The sequence below is a fragment of the Anolis carolinensis genome, chromosome 5 (assembly GCF_035594765.1).
Source record: "Anolis carolinensis isolate JA03-04 chromosome 5, rAnoCar3.1.pri, whole genome shotgun sequence".
NCBI classification, from domain to species: Eukaryota; Metazoa; Chordata; class Lepidosauria; order Squamata; family Dactyloidae; genus Anolis; species Anolis carolinensis.
In genome coordinates, this window is record NC_085845.1 from 144156265 (window position 1) to 144180791 (window position 24527).

The 24527-nt window shown below is 37.2% G+C and overlaps 1 protein-coding gene across 2 annotated transcripts in view; it reads left to right on the plus strand.

Moving 5' to 3' along the window:
- The window catches only part of pnpla8 (patatin like phospholipase domain containing 8), a 37516-nt gene extending 19110 nt beyond the window's left edge, over positions 1-18406 (plus strand). For both annotated transcript variants that reach the window (XM_003221199.4, XM_016993854.2), the window contains exons 8-10: positions 275-469; positions 12770-12965; positions 16924-18406. In XM_003221199.4, the coding sequence (XP_003221247.1) occupies positions 275-469; positions 12770-12965; positions 16924-17198 (666 nt within the window). In that variant the 3' untranslated portion in view covers positions 17199-18406. The remainder of the gene's footprint in view (positions 1-274; positions 470-12769; positions 12966-16923) is intronic.
- The last annotated feature ends 6121 nt before the right edge of the window (positions 18407-24527 follow it).

The following is a 24527-nucleotide window of genomic DNA, read 5'->3' on the forward strand; positions in this document are numbered from 1 at the left end:
TTTTTGAAAAACCTAGTAAAATATATTTAAACATTGTAAAATCATTTCAGATTTACTCTTGTCTACTATGGATGTAAATCAGTTCATTTGGGCTGATTTTTCAAAATTCTGTATATATGGGCATATTTTGGTTTCTATACTTGACATTTCTTTCAATTGAAATAAATATGCGTAGTCTGCAGGAGTGAATACCATGCATCACATATTTTCTGTTAAAGTTGTAAAAAATGCTGTTACCAAATAGCGATAAATGTGTATTTTCTTGTGTCATTAGGTGGCTGCAATAAGTACCATTGTTAGCCGAGGAACGCCACTGAAAGCCTTTGTTTTTAGAAATTACAATCATCTTCCTGGAGTCAAGTCTCACTATCTTGGGGGCTGCCAGTACAAGCTGTGGCAAGCTATCAGAGCATCGTCTGCTGCCCCCGGGTATTTCCAGGAGTATGTACTGGGTAATGACCTTCATCAGGTTTGTGCTAATGTTTTTGTTTAAACACTCAGAACTAAGTAGCATGAACACAAGGGAACTGAGATCGTAGGAATACAGTTAGATATGAAATGGGAAATCAAATTCAACAAGAATATAGATTATTCTGCATCTTGCATTTTATGTAGGAAGCAATTTAAATTATTGCCAAATATAGGCAGATTTGCAATAAACTCTAGCTCTGGTCAGGTGTCACTCACCACAGTTTACCCAAAACAGAATGGGAGAATGCCTGGCTGACTCTACTCACTTTCTTCTCATGAAAAATAAAATGACATCTGAAAAGGATATGTTTCTTTTCACTTGGGGGCTTTCCTTGCGAATTTCCTTGTGACAGAAGCAATTAAGAAGTGTTCGGGTTGTAGATACTTTCTGCTTTTGTGTCCAGGAAAATTTGATGAGTAATTCCTGGGCAGGACTGATATGGATGGAGAAAGAGAGAATATTATGTACTTTACTGATCAAGAGTGAAATCATGTTAACCATGTGTCCTTTCCAAGCATTTACACAGTAGACCATTTTTCATTATTTACTCCGCCTTATGGACCAATTGTTAAATAAAGCTGTATTATTTGTGGCATATTTAACCTGATCGTAAAGGTGGAACGGTTGTGTGATCTCTCACACATTCTGCAAGTTTCAAGACATGTTGACAAACCTTAATGGCAGGGAATCTGCTGTGAGGATTATATGATATTCTAATCGTTGCTTTCCACTTTGATACATGGCATTAAAAATTCATTGTCTTTGGTGCTTCCTCCTGCCTAATGAACCAGTTTATTAAGTATACCAGTTCTTTGATGTGCGACAGTATGGAGGCTCTGAGGGCTGTTTCAAATGTCACTAATTTACTATAAGTAAAGCACATCCATAAAGAAAGGATATGAGAGATTTCTGTGCCCTGTTTTCTTCTACACAGAAGTAAAAGAAATATTAGATTTTGATTTCTTTATTATGTGTATATGGATTGATTTTTATACTTAGACTAAGGAAGAGGCGAGGCTAAGGAAATGGGGAAACAAAAAAAATGTATGAACTCATATTGATTATAAAATTATCAAGGAATCAAATGTCAAGGTCAGTATGTGTGGTCCTAATGTCAGACTAATTTTCTTTTTGTGTATAGGCTATATATTTAACTGTAGAAAGACTAGTGAGGTCCCTTATTCAGTGAAGGGGGAAGGGAAGCTTTTGTCCTTCTGGTGCTGAAATATGCCCTTTGCAACTGAATGGTCCAAATAGCTCTGACAGACTCACAGCACTGATGTGTAATTCAAAACCCCATGGATGCCCTTGAATTTCAATTGTGTAAAATAATATCCTATTGAAAGAGAGGCATCATGAGCCATACCCATACTATGTAGTATAGTTTTGTGTGTGTCAGGAGCAACTTGAAAAACTACAAGTCACATCTGGTGTGATCGAATTGGCCATCTGCAAGGATGTTGCTCCCTTGTGGGAGGCTTCTCTCATGTCGAGCTGGAGCTGACAGAGGGAGCTCACCCGCTCTCAGTCAGCAGTCTTGCCGGCACAAGGGTTTAACCTTGTCGTATAGTGAAAAAACATTATAACCATAGACATGAATCTAGTTGGAGTGGGCCTGTTGAATCCATAGGACTTATATTGATTTGCCATTCAGTGCTGTAGATGGGAATAATTATGTGTACTGTAGTTGGGAATAACACTTAGATGACTAGAAGAGATTCCTATTGAAAACATACGACTGTCCAGTATATAAGAAATAATGTCTATTCTGTTAGCTTTGTCTGCTCAGCCTTTTAAGAGCTGCACCATAAAATATAATAAAAAATAGCAATGAAATAAAGACATGAGAATTCAGGCACACCTCAGTGAATGAAGTGCATGTGTATCTGGACATTACTTCTTTAACGGAAAATTTGGTACTGAATGAAGGAACAACATGCACAGAATAGAGATAGTGATTTTGGTATCAGAAACCCAGCAATATTAAGGGCCCACTTTACCATCTTCAAATCTGTATAATGGATGTTTATGAAAAATGGCTAACTCGTTGATTTGCGCTGATTTTATTTGTTTGGAAATTATTTCTTCTGTTAAAACACTATATTGTATCGATGGACTTCATTCATATGGTTTATCAAAGTTCTGTCTTAGTTTACTAAAATAGCAAAGACAAGGAGGACCAGGGTGACAAGTTTAAGAGTTCCCATATTCCTATTCTACATGGAATTTGATATGAAAAGCATCTAAGACACTACTTACTGTGATCTTTCAGTAGAACCTGGAATCACTAAACTATCACTGCTGCTTAAGAGTTACTAGATGCTATAGACTGAAATGCCACCCACTAGGATGTGTGCATAATGATCAAGACTTCTACAATGCCTTGTGGCATATAACGCAAGTAGATAAAAAGGAAAACACCATATCCTTGCAAAATGATCTTAAGCCAGTGTTGCAAGCATGTGCTAAGAGAATAGGGGGGGGGGGGGAACCTTGCACCATGCTGACTTGAAATGTAATTTTATTAATTTATTTATATATATTCTGCCTTTCACCTAGGGCAGGACCCAAGGCAGTTTTAAATAGTATATTAAATAGGATGCAATTGTATAAAGCAGGGGGAAAATAGAGAACTAAACTGTCATATTAAAGACCACACAGTTGAAAAGCATTCAAATCTTAAGACATTTTGAAGAATGTATAGTTCCCTCCCACCATTACAGAATAACTAGTTAATGGCTAAGAGCTCATCTAAATTTTAAAATACCTTCACCTGCTTCCAGATGGAGAGCAAAAAGGGGGCCAGCCTAGTCTCCTGTGGAAAGAACATCAAAAATGGTAACCAAGAAGAATCAAAACATCACTTGGGAGACTGAGAAAAATATTTTCTGTGGAGATCTCAAAAAATTGAGCAGGTTCATATGGGGAGTTATGGCCTTCCAGATAGCCTGGACCCAAATTGTATAAGCCTTTATAGAGTACCAAAACTTTAAATTTGTACCTGTAAATAAACCTTAAGTGTAAAAAATAAGCATTCCTCAAAATGCTTGTTGTTCTAACTCCAGAATATGCAGGAGGAAAACTTTACAGACACAGTTGTATGGCTACCTTAGATACTTTTTTATACTAAAGCAGTGGGTGTGAGGCTGCTAGAAATGAAATGAAATTTGTCGACCTGGTCCTCTTCCATCCTTTTTTTTTTTCATTCTGAACATTTCCACAATGGTACAAGACAGTGAATTTTTGTCCTTAAAATTGCTTTGCTGTTACAATTGCTGCAGCAGATATCAGTATTCTTCTTCGTCCTGTTTTGAAAATCTGTGGTTACTTAAGACTGTTCAACCAGTGTTCATACTGATAGTTGTTACTCACATGCCTTCCACACAGCTGAATAAAATCCCACATTTTCTGCTTTGCACTGAAATATATGGCAGTGTGGATTCAGATAACCCAGTTCAAAGCAGATATTGTTGGATTTTCTACCTTGACATTCTGGATTATATGGCTGTGTAGAAGGGACCTTACAGTCAAGATTATCAGCATGTGAAAAGCCTTACTCTTGTCAATTTACCATGAAGTACAGCTAATGTGCTGTTACCTAGGTTTTCCTTATCTCTGTGATATTTGCAAGCCTGGCCATGGAAGAACTGAAGATTTTTCTGCCCAGATAATTTCTTTTCTTTTTTCTTTTCTTTTTTGATGAGGGAAGGAAATGTTAAGAGCAGTTCATTATGCTTTCATTAGAATTTCTTTAAAACAAATACAGTAGTCCTTTTGCTGAACTAGAGGAACCATATTAATAACATTTAGACTGCCATCTTAAATATTTAATTTCTGAAAGGCAGAAATTACATTGTGAAGTGTTAACCTGGAAATTTTCAATTGAAAACGAAGGTCTAACTCTCACCAAAAATTAAAATCATCACACTTGCAGATAGTATGTAGACAATCTGCCATTATGCTGCTGATTGTCCCCTGGTAACTATCCTAATGTTTAAAAAGAAATGCATCTCTGTAAATATGGAGCAATGGGATTCAGATGAATCCAGAAGCTTCCTCCTTTTCATATCAGCTATATATTTATTGAGAGTGACTTTAAAAAAAAGTTCTCTAATATGCTTTCTATGTAAAAAGAAAGTTGGCTGCTGGTGAGAGGAAGAGTATCCCCTCTTGCCTTTTGTATTGGATCTTAAAATAGGGTAAGAAGGATATGACCCTTGTTGGGTGATTATTTCATAAAATACTCTCTTTAAAATGACGTGGAATTTTATTTCCAGTATATATTTTCTGAGTGAAGTGGTCAAGAGCAAGCTTAAGAAGTTCCAACTGTCCCACTATTTTTTCTAGCCGTTCAAAGATAGAAACAACAGTGTGGGCTGTAAAAAGACATTGGGTCATCACAATGTCGGGGTTATTGTTTGCCCTGTATGTTATGTTATCTCTGTAATGAGGGAATTCTCTTTTAAGCAACTGTTTCATTTGACTCCAAGGACATTCCTTCATGATATACAGCCAAGTTGTTGTCAAAAGCTACTGATAGAGGACCATTAACTTTATCATGAATAATTAAGGGAGTAGTGTTATCGTGGGTAGTAATTTCAAACAGGTTGTTTAAGTCAGGTATATTTACAGTTCCTTCTCCAAATTTTCAGTTGTTCAGAAGCCTTATGGTGTGTTGTTCACTCGGGGCTAGTCCTATTGCGTTTTCTGTTCCCCATTTCAAGGAGAGAGAGAGTAGGAAAAACAAAAATACCAGAGCCCATTAAATCTCATCCTATTGTGCTGACATTTCCAATATATATACACACAATGCTGCTCCCAAACTGCATAGTCATTATTCCACAGGTGTGGGTATGACGCTGACTAAGGTAGCTGTAGCAAGATGAAAATGACCACAGGTGCAAATTATGCAGAGGAAAGGAGGAAAATAAAACCCAATACTTGTGGCAACAAGAAGAATAACAGCTCCAAGGTACATTTTCCTCCAATTACTTTGAGTCTGAGCGTCTTGACGTCAAGTGGTGTCTGAACAGATGGTTCGGATACTCCTGTGGCTCAGGCATTTGTCCAGAACATCTCAGATCAGCATTGTGCCTAGAACCACGCATTTGAGAAAAGGGCAGTATGGAGATGGTAGCATCTTTTCACCATCAACAACACATCCTACTCCATGTGAGCACAAAGAGCACAAGAAAGGTCTTATAATGGACAATTACATGTGTGGTGTGCATCTCTAGCATCCAAATCTAGAGTATACAGATTCCATATTATGACAATAAAAATCCTTTCTTCTTGTCCCTATAGGAAGTTGTTTTTGAGCATTGTATTTCTTTCTCTGCTTGAGTGATAGGGCCAGTTTCACATACATGTAGGCTCATTGTTATAGCTTAACAAAGCACAAGATGCATTTCTGTCATAATGTGGACTTGTGTGCCTGAAACTGGGATGGAGATAGGCAAAGACCCCCATCTATTATTTGTGGCATGGAGTTTGGGGTGCAGTATTTCAACTGGTAGTAGCAGATTTTAAGTTAGTTATGAATCCTAGAACTTGACAAGAGTGCTTTCTCCTAGGAATGTGTCCCATGCCATACTGTCATTGTATTCAATTCCAGCATTAGAAATCAGCAGGGAATAAAACTACACTGAGGGAAGCTGTGGAATTTCGATGACATAGTCAGCTGCCAGTCCAGACACAGTATCAGTACCTTCAAGACCAGCACTTGCCTTTCCCCTTTGGGCTTGTACTGGGCCCAGACTTATTGGCACTCTCTGCCCATCTCTTGTGACTACTCCTGCCATCAAATGTGTGAGAGAAGGCAATTTAGATCTCTAGACAACTTACAAGTGTCAGGACTGTGATTTTGTAGTTGTCATGAATAGGGACTATAAATGGATCTGTCATGTAGATGAGAAAACTAAGTATGGGGTTTGGGTTTCCAATTTCAAAGGGACATCACACTCCCTTGTAATGCTTGGCTGCTAGCACCATGTAATTGAACCTTTTCTCTTCTCCTCCTTTCCCCAATGTAGCCTTTAATCGTTTTTGAAACTAGTTCCTGTTGTTTTTGTAGCCTTCCATAATGGAGAGGGACTGAAAGAGAGCAGGAGAATGTGGGTCATAACCATTATTGTGGAATCATCATTTCCCCCTTTTTAGGACTTAATTCTACTCGAAGCATTTCAATATAATATGGTCTAATAGAGCTGGAGTGATGATAATATTCTTTCAAATTAGTTTTGGACATCAATGGCATTCCAGATAATGCTCCTATCAGACCCAACCAGTTTAATTATTGCTCAGGAATGATGGGAGCTGAAGCCAAATGACCTCTGGAATCCTCACACCTGCATTCAAAGATGCAAAAGCAGCAATTGCCTGCCTCACTTATATTGTCACACTTCTAAACTATATAGCATTTCCTGAAATTAAGCATATACTATTAATGTTCACTCTTATTTTGGTTCTATTAGTTGAAAATCCTGGATCCACTCAAGTTGCTGTAAAATACTTATAAGCTGAAAAATATACAAAACAGTTGACACTAAAGCTTTATCACAGTTTTATTGGAATGTCTCTGCTAATATGTATCAATGAAAAGAAGTCAGTAAGTAAAAACATTTTTAGCAACTATTTTTAAAACCATTTCTGCATGTAACAGAATTGTAACATTAATATTTTAGTGTTTAATTTAATTTAGAAAAAACCCTGCCTGCAAGGGCAGCCTGCAAGGGAAAACGTCCGTTTCAAATCTTTGTTGCCTCCAGTATTTTGTGCTAGCCCAGAGTCTTCTTTTTGCAAATACAATGAAGGTAAACAACAGAGCAAGTCTGTGGAAATGAACTAGAAATGCAAAGCATGTCTGCACAGGCATTGAGGTGAAGTGGTTGCTATGGAGGCAGCAAGCTCCAAGTATCGGAATTGGCTTTGCTAAATCACATCTTTCAGTACCATGGTATTCAGTTCACATAACTTCTCTGTGCTGAAGTGAAAACCGCTTTTAGGACAAAGGGTGGGGAAGCACCAGGCGCAATAAGACAACTGTTGAAATTCTACCCCATTCAGTGTACGCTATCAAAAATTCTAAATATAAAGTACTGCTGAAAAATTTAAAAACAACAGTCTTCAAAAGCCAACCCAGTAGCCTCTTCCTAACAAGAATGAGTGCATTTTTGACATGATTGTTGTGGACCATAGTGTACTAGCATCCTGTTTCACAAGGCCAAACAACTGTAAGGCATTCTGAAAAATTCTATTACTTGTCCAAAACTAGATTCTGAATTACTGAATTTCAGGAAGAATAGGAGTTAGCAACTTGCCTGCATTATTTGAATTATCTCCTCCCATCGTTCACCATGAACAATGTGGAAATCAGCAGTGCTTTACAAAAAGGGAAAGGAAAATAAGATAAATATTAAAGGGACAGAGTTGAGCAGAAGTGATTATCGGTATCTTTAATGTGTTAATTTCAGTGGAGCTAATCTCTAAGGAAGCCTTCTGAATTTTCTGACCTTACTGCTTTTGAGGGCAGCATATAAAGTAGGATTTCTTTTATAAAAGGGGGGGGGGGGGGGAGAGAGAGATCACTTTCCTTGAGTCTGCAAGGAATAATCAAGACTAAGTTACAAGTTGCAGTCTTTTGCCCTGTGACTTGTTCCCTACACACTTTTAAAAGGGGGATCTTTTGAAACAAGTGGTGTAGATAAATTCCTTTGACAGTTGCCTGTCTGACATTTATAAGTTCTAATCTAAAACTAAGCAAACACTTTAATACAAGAAAGTACCCGGAGATCAAGGTTGTGTGGTGGCATTGTAATAGCTGTCAAATAATGTATTCCTCTTCTTTGCGCCCCCTTCTTTCTTTTTAAGGTTGAGTTGTTAGATTTGAATTTTATTTTCAGTCAATGCTGGTATAGAAGAGATTAAATCTTTGAAATGTTCCCACTGGGCCGGTGGCAACAGCAGGGCATGGGATCAGTGTAAGAATGCAAGACTACAAAGAGAAGTAGAGGTGGCTCATGTTATATTTGGGAAGTTGTGAAGAGAGAATCACAGAAGTTGGAATAAGAATAAATAGAGAGCAGAGAAGACAAAATAGAGGGCAAGGAAAGGCAACATGAGAAGTGACAGGAGAATAAATGGGATGAAGTGCTTGTCAGCTTTGGCCAGTTGCCACACAGTTCGGTAAAACCCAAAGCTTGTGCATACACTTCATATGGATGTTTGTTTACTGGATATTCATTTTGAAGTAGATTGTTTTCTTACACATGATGCAGGTATCTAAGGATAAGATATTTCATGCCTAGGATGTCCTAAAGTGGCTCTACTTGTGAATATCTACATTTGGCGTTAGTCTTTCAGCAACCCCAAAGTTTTGACAAATGTTCCCTTGACATTTAGATTAAATGATTACTCAAGCATATGCCCCACACTTGGGAATGCAAATAGATACTGTAAATAGAATACCAGCAACCGTACAATGTGTTACATGTCCAAAGATGAATTGTCTGCATTAGAGCATGTGATTATTTACTAATTTGAAGTCTTTTGCCATTTGTTAAAGGAAAATACCTCCTTAAAGCTATTACCTTTTAGTGGGTTGCTGTGAATTTTCCGGGCTGTATGGCCATGTTCTAGCCTGGAAAACTCACAGCAACCTAGTGATTCCGGCCATGAAAGCCTTCAACAACACATTGTTGCCTTTTAGTTTGTTATGTTAGAGTCCAACGTAAGACCAGCGTTCATTCTCTTTATACAAGAATGGTGGTCAGGCTAAGAAGTTTATGGTGGGTCCTTAAAATACATTAGATGTGAGTTATTTCAATACTGAATATTCTTCTTTCTCAGCAAAGTAAAATTATGTTAGACTGATCTCTTTTGACAATCATGTGGCTTCCATATGTTCTGTTGTTAGACTGCAGTTTCCAGCATTTAACACTTTTAGCTATGCTGCTTAGGGCTACTGGGATTTGTGATCTAGCAACATATGGAAGGATACATTATTCCTCCCCTCAGTTTGAAATGAATAAATGGGATGACTATATTGAACTGTTTGGCTAGGTAGAGTATACTCTTGCATCAAGAATGGGGAATGTTATTTGCCCATTCCATCTGTCCAAACTTGCACAGCCAAGAGTTAAGTATTGTGGGAACTGCATGGTTTTCTCACCTGAAACTATTACAGTGATATAAGTTGCATGTCCCTCTTCTGTCCTTTGAGTTTAGGTTTTTAAAATCACATTAAATCTGAATGTGTCTGGCTACAATTATGTGCTTTTATATTTTGTATAATCAGCTTTAAAATTAGGTTATGAAACTCTAGCCAGTGGACTTATTCATAGAGCAAAACGGGGGTTTTTATGTGAAGTTGAGAAAAATCTGATTTTAGCCGAAATTATAAAATATGCACTAAGAGTCTTCTATTCGTCTCACTTCTGCTGAAGTCACAGTGTATTGCTTGGTCCAGGAAGAGTTCAAAAAGCTTTTGTAGATTGTACAGAAAGCTTAGTGAAAGGACTTTCTCTTCAAGCCACTGATCTGTATCCCTATTTTATCTACTGCAGCTGTGGTTTCTTTTTTCTTTTTACAAATAAAGAATTCACTGTAGTTGAAATAATATACTAAGCATAAATGTGATTTGGATATACTTGGGATGAGATGAATTTAAACTGAGAAAAGGGTGTTTTAGTCATTATACATTGTACCATTGAAACAAAAGTTGGGTTTGAGTATTAAAAGTATCAAGGAAGATGTGGTCCAAAATACCACTAAAACATCCTTGCAGCTGGCTGTATTTGTCAACCTCCTCTCACCCCAATGTCAATAGATTTCTAGTGCAGTTGTCAATTTAGTTTCTTCTAACTTCCTGATTGCATATGTTTCAGGAGATCAGTTTAGAAAGGATTAGATAGATTTGAAAACTACAGTAAGATCCCCATAACCTTGGAACCCATATATACAGGTTACCTTACCTGTGTACAGGGGGAAAGGTCCCTCTAAGATTTTTAGGCCTTCCAAACAATTCCATGCTATTATTTTCCCTGAAAGTTACCAAAGAGTTACTCTGAAGGGACCTAGTTTGCTAGATTCTCCAGGGCAACTCTTTGATATGCTGGGACTACAAATTACGAAATATAAAAGCATTGGGACATATCTGTGGTTTCCAGGTCTATGGCTGGGAACATAGCCCCTGCAGATATGGTGGTCTTACTGTACTGTCATATTTCATAGGTAAGCAGATAACATCATTTTCTTTCAGCCCAAATTCCAGCAATCATGCTCCTTTCTCATCTCGGTGGTATTATTTGTGGGAGCCATTTTTCATATAAAAGTGTTCTTCTAACCACTAAAGCAGCAGTTGCATTTGTTTTATATAAGGTCAGACTTTCCCTGGGCAGTTTATACTGTTTTTGATCTTCAACAGTGGTTCTACATCTGACCAGTTCTCTAGGAGGGAATTCACAGAATTCATACACACATACGCACACACGCAACGTTCAGGACATGTATGAACCTATCCAATGTACAGTGGAAAAAAATGTTAGGTAATACATGTTGAATACAAGCAGCGTACCAGTGCATACCCCCAAATGAACCAAATAACTTTCTGTATGGCATACTGTTTCATTTGAGCACTGTACTCTGAAGTATTCTCCCATTTTCAAACAAGCTTGACAAAGAAACCTTTGAACAATCTATGGGTTCTCTCTTGCTTATTAGGGGACAAACAAACCAACATGTCAACTGATGCCAGGTTCAAGTCAAATGATAAAGCATGGAACTTTGCTACCCTTTCTGCTTGCTCCCTTCCCCCCAGTATTCAGTTATGCTTTCCTGAATGGCAACCATCTTTATTTTTTAAAATCTTCATACTATTGTCATATTGTTTTCCTGGGGCTTGTACCCAAGAACAGTTTAGGTTCAAAATAAGTAATTTAGGGGTCTTATTTACATAATTGATTGACTGATCAACAGACTGACTAAATGGCTATTTACAGTTTAATATGAACCATGTATTTAGATTAGAAATTTGCTTTTAGTAGAAGAGAAATCCTAGAGTTAATAATTTTTTTATCATGTCAGAAGCGAATTGAGTCAAGTTGCTTCTGGTGTGAGAGAATCGGCTGTCTTCAAAGACGTTGCCCAAGGGACGCCTGGATGTGATACCATCCTGTGGGGGGCTTCTTTCATGTCTCCAAATGGGAAGCTAGAGCTGACAGATGGGAGCTCACCCTGTTTCACAGATTGGAACCGCCATCCTTTAGGTCAGCAAAAGGGTTTAACCCATTACCCCACCACGGCTCCTAATAAATGAGGTTTAGTATCTTTGTTACTAGACCAACAGTGGGAAACTGCAACCATGGGCTGTGTGCGGGTCTCATGGAGTTTTTGTGAGTATTGGGCCCCCCTCAAAACCACCATTTTACTTGGTGCAGGAGGTTATAATTGTGTCTTAGAGTAGTGTTTTACCATTTTATTCACCCTACACACCTCCCAAATATGAGCCTTACTAGAATAGAGGAGGTGCACTTGGAAGTGACTTCTAGTTTCTATTCTTGGGTGATGTGACCAGCCATGGGGCTGAAACTTGGCCCTGCTGCAGATGTCTATCCCAATATTAGACCAGTATGCAGTATGTAAAAATGACATTCTCTTTTACTGTCATTCAGATAGTTGGCTTATACTTTAAAGGAGCAGAAGGGATATTTTTGACATTGTCTGCTATTATCATTATCTTTTTGCTGGCAAGAGGTATTGAGAAAATGTGGTGATTTAACAAAACTGCTTATAGAACCATTACTGTCATTGCAGGCCCAAGTAACTGCAGTGACCAGTGTGGCCTTTTACAGCTGTGCCTTAACAGGGGTAGCTTAAACACAGTAATCTAGAGACCAGCGACCCCCGTCTCTCAACTACTGTGTTCACTGTGGGGCTGCTCTTCTGCGTGGTCTAGTTAGTGCAGAATGCAGTGGAAAAAATGATGCCTCTAACTGTTGGCATATAATAGTATTGTTGAAAGAATGATTGGCTGTCACTTTTCTGTTGAGCCAGGCTTAAGGTTTGAAAGTGAATTTACATGGGTCTAAACAACTTGAACTTAATAGTTTCTATATGTTGTTGTCATTATTTAATGAATGTACAATGTTGTGCTTGGAAATAACAACAACAACAACAAAATCTTTATTCATATACTGCCCTATCTCCTCGAGAGACTAATGCATTTTTGTCAGTGAATAAAATTGCATCTTATAATACTGTAATAATGTACTCATGATGCTGATTTGTTTTAATTCACAGGATGGAGGACTGCTTTTAAATAATCCAACAGCTTTGGCAGTGCATGAGTGTAAATGTCTTTGGCCAAATGTGCCACTACAATGCGTTGTATCCTTGGGAACAGGACGATATGAGAGCGAGGGGAAAACCCACGTCACTTACACAAGTTTGAAGGCTAAATTGACTAATGTCATAAGCAGTGCTACTGATACCGAAGGTTGGTCCTTAGTAATTAATGTTTTCTACTACAGGCAAACAGCTCTTTGTGGCTATTGGACTAGAAGTTTTATGATTTGAAGCAACACAACAGATGCTATGTTGAGATATGAATAAATGGAATTCACCAGTAATATCAGCACGAAAGGCATTCTGTTTCCATCAAGGACATGTTCCATAACCTTTTTCAAATTGGAATTCTTTTGTTAATCCCTGTCTCTGGTCATCCACATGAGGATTTTGGGTTTACAGAGAAAGAGAATTAAAATGTATTATTTAAAATCAGTCTCTGTTTATGTTACATTTAAAATGTGGCCTTTTTGTCTGATTAATATGTTCGATATTTGGTGAACAAGGATTGTCCTGGCAGTTGATGATAAAGCTTGCTAGATATGCATTTAAATTAACTGCTTGCGACTGTATCTTGATTATTCTGTTGGTAATCTTGCTTTGATTGATGAATGCCTCACATCTGAAAAGTGTGGCCATAATGCTGATGAGGTGTTAAGGATATAAAGCTTTATCCTCGAGAAAGGTACTAGCTTTGAAATTCCAGAGAAGTTCTTAAATGAGTATTATAGTAATCAAGCAACAGCTATTATAGGTTTGGGCGCTGATAATGGTAATGAATATGCAGAATGGAAGAAAATTTTACTTTGATGTGTTTTTCCATCAATTTTTCACCAGTGTAGAAATTAGTAGATAATCAGGAATTGTATTACTACTTCAAGTTTAGTAAATTATTTTTGAAGGATTTGTTTGATTAACTGTATTCAATAGTTCACATATAATTAATTAACATTGTCACACTTTATAGATAGATGTAGCTAGGATATGAATGTGCATGAGTAATTTTATTTTGAAGAGAGGCTTCTTTGCTTTAAGAAGACGGAAAGACATTTTCCCTCTTGCTTCACTTGGATGCTCCCTCCCTAGAAGACCTTTTATATAATATGGTTAAGATTTCAGATTGATCCCCAAACAAGATGGGTCATTGTAAGTAATTTTATTTTGAAGAGAGGCTTCTTCACTTTAAGGTAGACATTTCTCTCCTCACATCATTGGGACACTCTCTCCCAAGAAGGCCTTTTGTATGAATATATCCTTTTTTATTATAATCTTTATTAGAGTTTTCATTACATTAATAAAATAAAGTAAAAAGTATAGATAGCTTTATAGATATGAAGAAGATAAGAAAAAGAAATAGAAATAATAGAGTAGTGAGAAAAAAATCCTAGATTGTATTGTATATATGTACAGGATAGTATTTACAAAATTATTATTGTATTTTGAAATAAATGAATAACTCTAGTTCTCGCTATAATACTATTTAAATAAATAATTGCCTGTCAGGATTTAGTAATTGCTAAATAGAAAAGAAAAGTAAGGTAAAACTAAAAGAATTATAGAAGATGTGATAAAAAGAAAAGTGCTTTGTTTTTGACTTCCTGGTATCTTCATGCGGTCTTGTACAAATATATCCTGAAGAGCTTAGATTGATCCCCAAACTAGATGGGTCATCGTACAGGTACAGTGCTTGATGTTTCAATGCCTTGCTGGCCCAGTATTGTATAATCAGTTATTCATAGTTACCAGGATTGCAGAAGGGGTTTTAAAGACAATTAATATTTTTCTGTTCTACTACAGAAGTAAGGATTTCCCCCCTTTGAACTATTACTAATTCCCTAGTTGATGCCAATAAGGGATATCCTCCAAATGTAAATACTATCAGCTTTTTTCCATGCTCACAGCAGGAAAAGAAAAAGTGCCCTCCATAACTGCAGCTGAATTACTTACCAGTAATCTTACCTGAGTTTATATTTGTCTTTTTAAATCCTACAGATGCATTTTCATGTCTCACTTCAGTATGTTTAGAGTCCCTTATTTCAGTTTTGGGAATGAAGACAAGTACAACATTTCATAGGAAAAAATCAGGGCGAATGAGTTCAAACCACATACGACAGGCAGACCCATATGGTTTTTTAATATGGTCTGTCTCAGTCATAAATAAAATGGTTTAGAGGGTTAACATAAAGGGCAAGAAGCACATGAAACAGGAATGCTCATTCTGAGTTGCCTCCCTAATGTTTCTCCAATTTCATTTTATTTTGGATGGGTTCTGATTACAGAAGTGTACTTGTCTGGAAGAAAAGTCCTTGGTAAGAGGGACCCAAGAGAAGAAAGCAGTGGATGTGTTCACTGACTTGTTCCTTTTTCTCATTAAATTTCACCCACCATCTCCAGATTTATACTTGAAAGAAGGTGTAATAGGTTTAAACTGTGGATGAGCCAATCTGAAAAGTTTCAAATAGAAAAAAGAAATGATGAATGGGTAGAGGTGAAAGAAAGAAAGCACTATGAGTAGACAGACAAATAAAATGTGGGCGATAATAAGTAGTGTAATTCTGTCAGGCCTGTTTTTCCCTGTTAGCAGCAATACATTAATTCTTCATTTAAAGAAAAGCAGAAGAGTGGTAGCAACTTAAAAAAAATAAAAAGCTGAAAAGTGAGACAGGAAAAACACATGCAACTTTGTAGGTATTGGTCTTTTTTATGGGAAAAACATATTTTTGCATATACTTTACCTTCTTCTTTGCCCACCTCTTCAGTTAGCTGTAATTTTTAGGATGTGCCATTGTGATTTTAATTTTCATTCAAAGTCATACCTAGGTTTTCTTTCAGGTTTTCCTTACTCCATGCTTATCTGCTTTGTGTGTGCAAAAGAGCAGCAGACCAAAGCATAATACTCAGTTTTTAAGACTACTAACAGTTGTATAATACAGTTGACCCTCTGTATCCATGGATTCTGCATCCATTAATTCAACCAACTGTGCCTTGAAAAAATATATTTTTAAATTCCAAAGCACATATCTTGATTTTGCCATGTTATATAAGGGACACCGTTTTATTAAATCATTGTATATAATGGGATTTGAGCATCCACAAATTTTGGTATCTGGGAAGGGATAGGTCTGGCACCAAAATCTCAGCAGATACCAAAGGCCCAGTGTAGTAGGTTGGCAGAGAGCAATCTAGAGTGTAGACTATTATTCTTTAGCCATAAAAACCATATAATACAAGATAAAGAGGAAAGTGGGACATAATACTACCCATACAACATCAGATCACCAGCAGAAGATTCTCCAGGCAGAAAAACTTCAACCAATTACTAGCAGTTTTAATTTCTCCCAAGAACAGGTCTTTAGTGAATACAATGGATCGCAAATGCCTGTTCGATAGCAAGCTGCCCCCAAATACTCTGCTGTACAACAGGATTATTTTACAATGTATTGTTGCTGGGAAAATCCATTTTTCTAAATGTGCTGAAGGCAGCAGATCCAGTCTAATATTTCCAGTTTAGCAGAGTCAACCTGGTTTGAACTTGGGTGGAAGAGCACCTTGGAGCTGTAGGGTATATTTCAGAGGAAGGATATGGTGTATTCCTTTCCTCTGAAAACTATGAAATTCAAGTGTTCGCCATAAATCAGCGGCTGACTTGAAGGCACATATATGGTCAGAGAGATGCAGAATGTCACTTCTATAAATCATGGCTTTATTACATCACTGCACTTTAGTTTTCTCTGTATTTAAAGCTCCTATATTGAAATCATTCACCTTTCTAGTTATACAGATCATGTTACAGCTCTCTTTAAATCCATATATTGGATTCTTATTTTCTTCATTGCTTTATCTTTGCATAAATGAGTTTTTGGTCTGGCTCTCCCACCAATATCTATCATCATTATATGTATCTACTCACAACTTTTTTAATACAATTATATAATTAGATGTGCTGAATTTGCTTTTTATTGAACAACACTGCCAGTTCTCTCTGGAATTTCCTACATGTTGCCAACCTCTTTCTTCAAAAGTACCAAATTTAGAATGTCTTCAGTTTACATAACAGCATGTTTTCCCAAAATAAAGTTGTGTTCTTGTTGTTTTTCTTTCAAAACTAGAGATCCATACTATGCTGGATGCCCTTCTACCCCCAGACACCTACTTCCGATTTAATCCTCTGATGAATGAAGATATAGCTTTGGATGAAAATCGTAAAGAAAAGCTTAACCAGCTGCAGACAGATGGCATCCGTTATTTAGAAAGAAATGAAGAAAAACTGAAAAAAGCTGCCAAAATATTAACACAAGAAAAAAACACTCTGCAGAGATTGAATGACTGGATGAGATTAAAAGCTGACATGTATGAAGGCCTTCCATTTTTTTCCAAATTGTGAACAATGTATAGCATGAAAGACGATAGGTGTAAATCTTGTTTCAGAAATCTGTGTTAAAAGGGATCAGCATTTATTAGTTATTGTGTAATTATAAATATAATGAACAAGATGAGCTGGAAGACACTGCAGTCAGCAGTTGCTCACAACAAACTGCATTGGTTGGATCCAAAGATCCTGCTGTCCAAATGAAAAGAGAGGGTGCCAGGTTTTTCTTCTTTGCGTCCTCCTTCCTCTCCCTCCTCCCTAAGTCTACAGCTCTGAGGCTTCTGAAGCCTCTTTGAAGCCAAGTTTCAGAAGGACACAGATGGGTCTGTGGATAATACACACTTTTGTGCAGTCAAAAGCTCATTCCGCTCATGCAGAGGAATTTCTGGATTCATAATTTCCTTTACCATTTCTTAAAGTTTGTGTTCATTGGGTTAGTGAAATACCAAGCTTTCAAAACCTGGCATTAGTACTAATAACTGTAAAATGCTGCTGTATTTTTTTAACCTTACATTTGTTAAATTTGTCTAAATTATGAAAAAGAAATTTTGGTTTCAGACTTGCATGCCAAAATCATGTGGACAAGAACTGTATGTGTGTACATTATTCAATGGCTTTGAAATGGAGGAAGAGAACCAATCTAATTGGATAGATTTCTTTGCTGAAAGATATGGCACAGTAAATAAAACTGATTTTAGCTCCATTTAAATTAATGAAATGAAACAGTTTTGAATCTCTTGATAGCAGTTCAAATAGATTGCAAAATGGGTTGCAGTGTATTATATGCCAGCAGTATGTTCCAAGTTTGGGATATTGCCATTAAACACCATTCCTTCTGTTTAATGACATTGTGAATTGCCTTATGACGTGGTTATTGCATGTTAAATTATTAGATTTTGAAATGGTAAAATACCCTGAATAATACATGTTTGAGTCTGCATATTTCACCTAATTTGCTTCACCCAAGTCTGTATTTGGTTGATTACAGTAAGGTCTAATTTAATTAATATGTATTTAATTCCTGAAAAAAATATTTTAAAGAACTTTTTTCTAGATTCTATTTCTAAGTAAATTTTGCTTTTAAAAGTGACCCTAATCCTTTAAGGAAGGATAAACATTTGTAAAATTATACATTATGCACTTGTAATATGGTTCCATTTGTGATATATATTAAGCCTAGCTTAATTAACACACAAAATAAACAAGTTTACTCATGTGCCGTATATTCTGTCTATGAATTTCTCCAACGCTTGATTTTTTTTGTAACTTGATGCGATATATAGTGCTTTATTATGTGTTGTGCTTTTGACTGTCAGTAGAACCAGTATTTAAAACAGAATGGAAATGAACTGTAGTTCATTTTGATGTATTAAAATGTCACTGGGATAATTCATAGGACTTTAAACTATGGTATTTTTTTCATATACCCCATGAAATCAGCGTATATGTGTCCATGAAAAGACCATTGCAGTTATGAAACTTTTTCACTCATACATTAGCAATTAGTAGGGAAGGTATTCAGTTAATAATAATAGGAAAAGCCTCATTGAAAGTTTAGAAATACCACTGCTGTCAGCCAAGGTTAGAAATGTAGTCTCAGTGGCTGCGTACAATTTCTAGATTCAGAACTTAAAAGAGTTACAGATAGCTTTAACATAGCCCATTCATGATGGAAGCCTTTCCCCCTTCCCCTTTTATGTGCATGCGCATTGTGTGTGTGTGTGTATACATATGCCATTCTTGATCTTTTTTTTCACCAATCATCCAAAGCATTACTCTTTACCCAGACCATTGCAACTTTTTGGAATTCCATAGCTCAGAGATGGAGAGTGAAAATTGTAAAGATCAGCCTCACAGGAAGAAGTTGATATGAAAGAATAATATCTGTGGTTTTCTTCGACTTCAAGGAATATTTTAGCTGTATGTCTGCCATAAAGACTTATACGAATTACTATTATAATGTAGTTTGTTCTCCCATTACACCCAGTCATGGGTATAAAGAAATCAAACCAGCCGTGAAACTCGTTTGAAAAATCTTTAATGTAAAATGTCACGTTAATGAAGTTACCTTAAAGTGCATTATGTTAAGATCATAACTCTGTTTGCTCCATACACCAGTTTGCCATTACTTTTTTGAATTTTTCTTAAGAATTAACTGAAGCACCCAATGGCAATAGAAAACATTGCCTTTCTGCTAACAAACCTCACGTTCAGCTGTTCCCACCACAAATGGCCAACTGTTTGATAACAGAAATTTCCTGTAAAATCTTGATTAAAGAATTTTCTGATGAATTCAGATTGTGGCATACATCCAGCGTTGCAGGAAAGGATTTGTATTGCACAGCCCTCTAAAGCAGATTTGGGTAGATGCAACGAGGAGGGGAATAAGTTCTCTTGGAAGTTTCTATTCTGTTCAAAGAACAGAATTGGATACAATCCATAATATATTGCCTACTTGGTTTTTCAAACATGTTTTACGACACTTCTTAATTCTATATACCCATCAGTGAGATAGCCACATTTGCTGTGCTGGATCAGTTGAAATTGCATGAATGTTACAAGAAAATAAAGTTGTAGATAGGAGTAAAAATTGAGTTCTGAGATTTTTTTATTTTTATATATTATGTAATTGGAAGATATTAAATAATTTGGAGATGTTTTTATGTAGTAAATTGTCCTATATTTGAATGTAATGAAACTGGCTGCCCTTCAGTTTCCGGGCCCAATTCATGGTGCTCCTCTTGACCTTTAAAGCCCTACATGGCCTTGGTCCAGGCTACCTGAGAAAGCGTGTCCCCCGTTACATCCCTGGGAGATCTCTTAGATCCAGCAAGGAGATTCTGTTGTTGACAATAGCCTCTTCCAACCATCACCTCAAGCTTTCAAGGGAAGGTTCCATTTCTGGGGCTACGCCCCTAATGTGGAATCAGATCCGCCCATACCTTGGTAGGCTTCAGAAAAAGTCTTAAAACATTCTTTTTCAAGAAAGCTTTTGACTGATTGGATCTATTGTAATTGGATGTTGGCACCCGAATGGTTTCTAGGAACCCTTGATTTTAGGATTTTATAGTTTTATTTTATTATACAAGTTTTAACGTTATGCAGCACTGTAGAATATTTGGTTTTATAATGTATGGTTTTTAATTTTTGTATTGTTTTATTTTATTAATGCTGTTAGCTACCTAGGGCCCTTAAGTGGGGAAAGGCAGGATAGAAATTGCTTAAATAAATAAACAAAATTAGGAAAATGAGGATTTTAGACATTGAAATGTACAATACTGATACCAATTGTATTCCTTTTTATGTCATGGTTCCAAGGATATTTTTATTCTTATTTCAAATGAATTGGCTGCTCATCCAGTCTGTTTTTGTTCAATGTCTGATTGAATGCTGCACTTGGGCTTAAGCAATTAACCTTTCCAGTTACCCCATTAGACGTATGTAAGGTAGCTTGTTTGATCTCTAAAGTCATGCAATAAAGATATGGTGGCTGACTGTAGTAAAGTTAACTAGGTCATCTCTGCCTGAACGTTTTCCTTAATTATTTCATTAGCTGTGGGAGAAGGTCTGATGAACCAATCTTCTAACGTGTGTTCTCTGAATGCCCCAGACACTTGCAGTAGACACGTACCATCCCTCCTTGTCCTGAAATATGGGCATGTGAATAATAACATGACTCCTTCAACAATCACAGTAAATTTCATATTCAGTGGCAAATTAATCAAGTGATCGTTACAGTATTGATTTATTACCTCATGATCACTGACAATAAGGATTACATAGGTTTTTTTTTATTTCCTGCAGATTGGCTTTTAGCTATTTTTAATTTCATACTAAATTATTCCATAAGTATGCTTTGCATTGATTGGGCATACTTTCAGTATTACTGATAGCATGCCCACAGCTGAAAATTTTGAAATTTGTCAGATTCAAACTCATTATATGTTCTTCTTCTTTATACCCATTGTCTTAAACTTTCTCCATTGCCAGTTAATTCATGGGGTTGCCATAAGTCAACAGGAGATTTTGAAGGCACATACTCAAGCATCCACAGTTTTTTACCCCCAACCCCAAAGTCTACAAGCTGGAGCTAGTTGCAAGGTACTAGCTTGACTAGATCCATAGTCAATAGGATGGATTTAATTATCTTGTGAACCATGTGTGGCTGCAGGTTCCCCCACCGGCAGAATCTGCTCTATCGATGCTAAGTCTTTACTTTGATGCAGACAGAAAGGCTGGGTTTATGTTGCTGAAAATGGGTTGCTGCTATTGGCATTTTAATTTTCCCACTAAATTTGGGGGAATTAAAATGGCAATAGAGTAAATTCAGGTGCTCCAATCTGTGCCAGGTCTGGATTTCTCTCCTAAAATGCCTACAGGTATATTCCTCCAATATATGTTGCCTAGTGGCATCAGTATTGAACATCTAGTCGCACTGGCTCAGCACTGCCCTTGTGCAGTTCTGTAGGGAAACTACTTAAGAACATCTTCACACGTCGAGTCAATTCAATAGATTTAATATGTCCGAACCTATATGAGTTACTGTAGATTATACCATCTTTGTCATGCACCCACAGAAACCTGTTTTCCTCCTTGGTAGTTATCCATTAGACTAGGAGGTATCAAGGCAGTGAAGGTGCTAAAAATATTCCACGTCAAGGTTGATAGGCAATGGTTGATCAATAGAAGTTAAACAGTTAAAACGTTGATTTTGTCACCAAAATGGCTTTGCTGAAGACATAGAGAACAAAGAAGAAAAGACAACAAACAAGTAGGCAAAGATCACTGTTAGAGCAAATCCCCAACCTTTTAAGATACTTTTGCCAGTTAGATCAGGAGAAGTTGGGATTTGAACCTTGCTATTGTTTTAAACATGCAAATGTGACTAGATCAATAGATACCGCTCCGGTGGGAAGGTAATGGCACTCCATGCAGTGATGCCGGCCACATGACCTTGGAGGTGTCTACGGACAACACCGGCTCTTCGGCTTAGAAATGGAGATTAGCACCAACCCCCAGAGTCAGACATGACTGGACTTAATGTCAGGGGAAACCTTTGCCTTATTGTTTTATTGAAGTCTTTATCAACTGCTCTGAGCATATCAACTCTGTTCCCAGTAAGATCAGGGCACTCCATGCAAACAGCTTGCGGGGGCAGAACAATCTCATTGGAATCAATGAAGCTCTTTCCTTATTTCTGAAAAAGCAGAAATGTTTGAGGATCAGTACATCCGTAGCGATACCAAGGTGCTTGTTTATAAAGCCATTGTCCTCCCAACCCTGCTATACGCCTGCAAAACGTGGATTGTCTACAGACGTCACACTCAACTACTAGAGCGATTCCATCAGCGTTGCCTTTGAAAAATCCTGCAAAGCTCTTGGGAAGACAGGTGGACAAATGTCAGCATGCTGGAAGAAGCAAAGACCACCAGCATTGAAGCGATGCTCCTACATCATCAACTCTGCTGGACTGGCAACGCTGTCTGAATGCCCGATCACTGTCTCCCAAAGCAGTTACTATACTTCCAACTCAAGAACGGAAAACAGAATGTTGGTGGACAGGAAAAGAAATTTAAAGATGGGCTTAAAACCAACCTTAAAAACTGTGGCATAGACACTGAGAACTGGGAAGCCCTGGCCCTTGAGCGCTATAATGAGGTCAGCTGTGACCAGCAGTGCTGTAGAATTCGAAGAGGCACGAATGGAGGGCTTAAGGGAGAAACGTGCCAAGAGGAAGGCGCGTCAAGCCAACCCTAACCAGGACAACCTTCCATCTGGAAACCAATGTCTTCACTGCGGGAGAACATGCAGATCAAGAATAGGGCTCCATAGCCAACTACGGACCCACCGCCAAGACACTACGCTTGGAGGGATCGCCTAAGTAAGTAAGTATTATTTCAATCTTTCAATAGTCTGAGTCTGTGTATTTTATCTGTCAGCATTATAATTTGTTGCTATGTGCCTTCAAGTAATTTCTTATTTGTGGCAACTTAAGGCAAACATGGGTTTTTAGAAGGTGTATTCAGAATGAGTTTGCCATTGCCCCCTTTTCAGGCTGTGAGAGTGTGGCTTGTCAGTGGTTTTCTGGCCAAGCAGGGATTCAAACCTTGGTCTTTGGGAGCTCAAATCTCTACACCAAGCTGGCTTTCTACAGAAATAATAAATATTTCAAATAATGAAAATTGGCCAAAGTTATCTACTCCTTCTGTGGTGCAATTCTCTCTTGCAGCTCCAAAATCACTAATCCATTAACATTTATGCAGTCTTAAAATACAAGATGGCATAGACTAGTGTTATAACCAAAAGCTTCCAACAAAAGCTAGTGCCAACCCAGGGATGTTCTTTCTGTATAGTTTATATTTCCTCATACTTAGAGAAGATGTAGGGGATCAGAACAGTATATGCACTGTGTTTAAACTGGGCAGAAATGGATGCAGCTATGGATACACATTTGCTACGTCTGTATATGTCACAGTGTTATTGTTTTTTTGTTGTTGTTTTTTTTAAAAAAAATCAAAAATATTTCAAATTGAAAATTAGAATTATGCATATTTTTTCAAAATTAGCAACCTGTATCAAATTATGAAGAACATCCTGAGCAGCTTGGATAAAAGGCAAAAGACAAAAGTAGGTGTAATCTTTCTAAGTTCAGCTCTTAAGACTCAGTGATGATCTCAACAATTAAATGTTGGTTATAATTACTGCTCATGAGGAGCTCTTATGCAAACACCAGCTAACCCATGCAGTTTTCGGAAGATTTAGGTTTCCCTGTTTGGCATTTTAAAAGCCAAGCTTCATCCTATGCAGGAAAAAAAGACTGTGCAGGGTAACACTGCAATTAGAAAATCATTGGCGGCAGTCTTATGTTCTAATGATGCAAACCTAATTGTTTAGTGCTAAAAGGGGGGAAAGGTTAAATACCATAATTTAACTTAAATTAAATGGTAGTTTCATGCAGCTTTCTATTTTACGAGGTTTAACCTCCGGTCTATATGCCAGCTGTTCTCGTTGGCTGGGGTTAACACTACATTTTCAGCATATTCTAACATTGACAAACTCACTCAGCTTGACGTAGTATTTATATTTTCAGTAGTGTCTGCCTGTATTTCAGATTAAAGTATATCTCTGCTTCTATTTCACAGTCTATTTTACTGGCATGCGATACTGTTTCATGGGTAATCATCATCTGCCCGGCTGCAATAGTGCTAAAATTTCTGATGCTTGTAAGCTTATCCTGGTTTGTCTGTCTGAAAGACATCTGGTGAAAACATTGAGCTACAATTATAGTGCACAGATGAAAGCTTGATGTTATTCCACTCTGAACCCAGAGGTGTCATTTGTTCC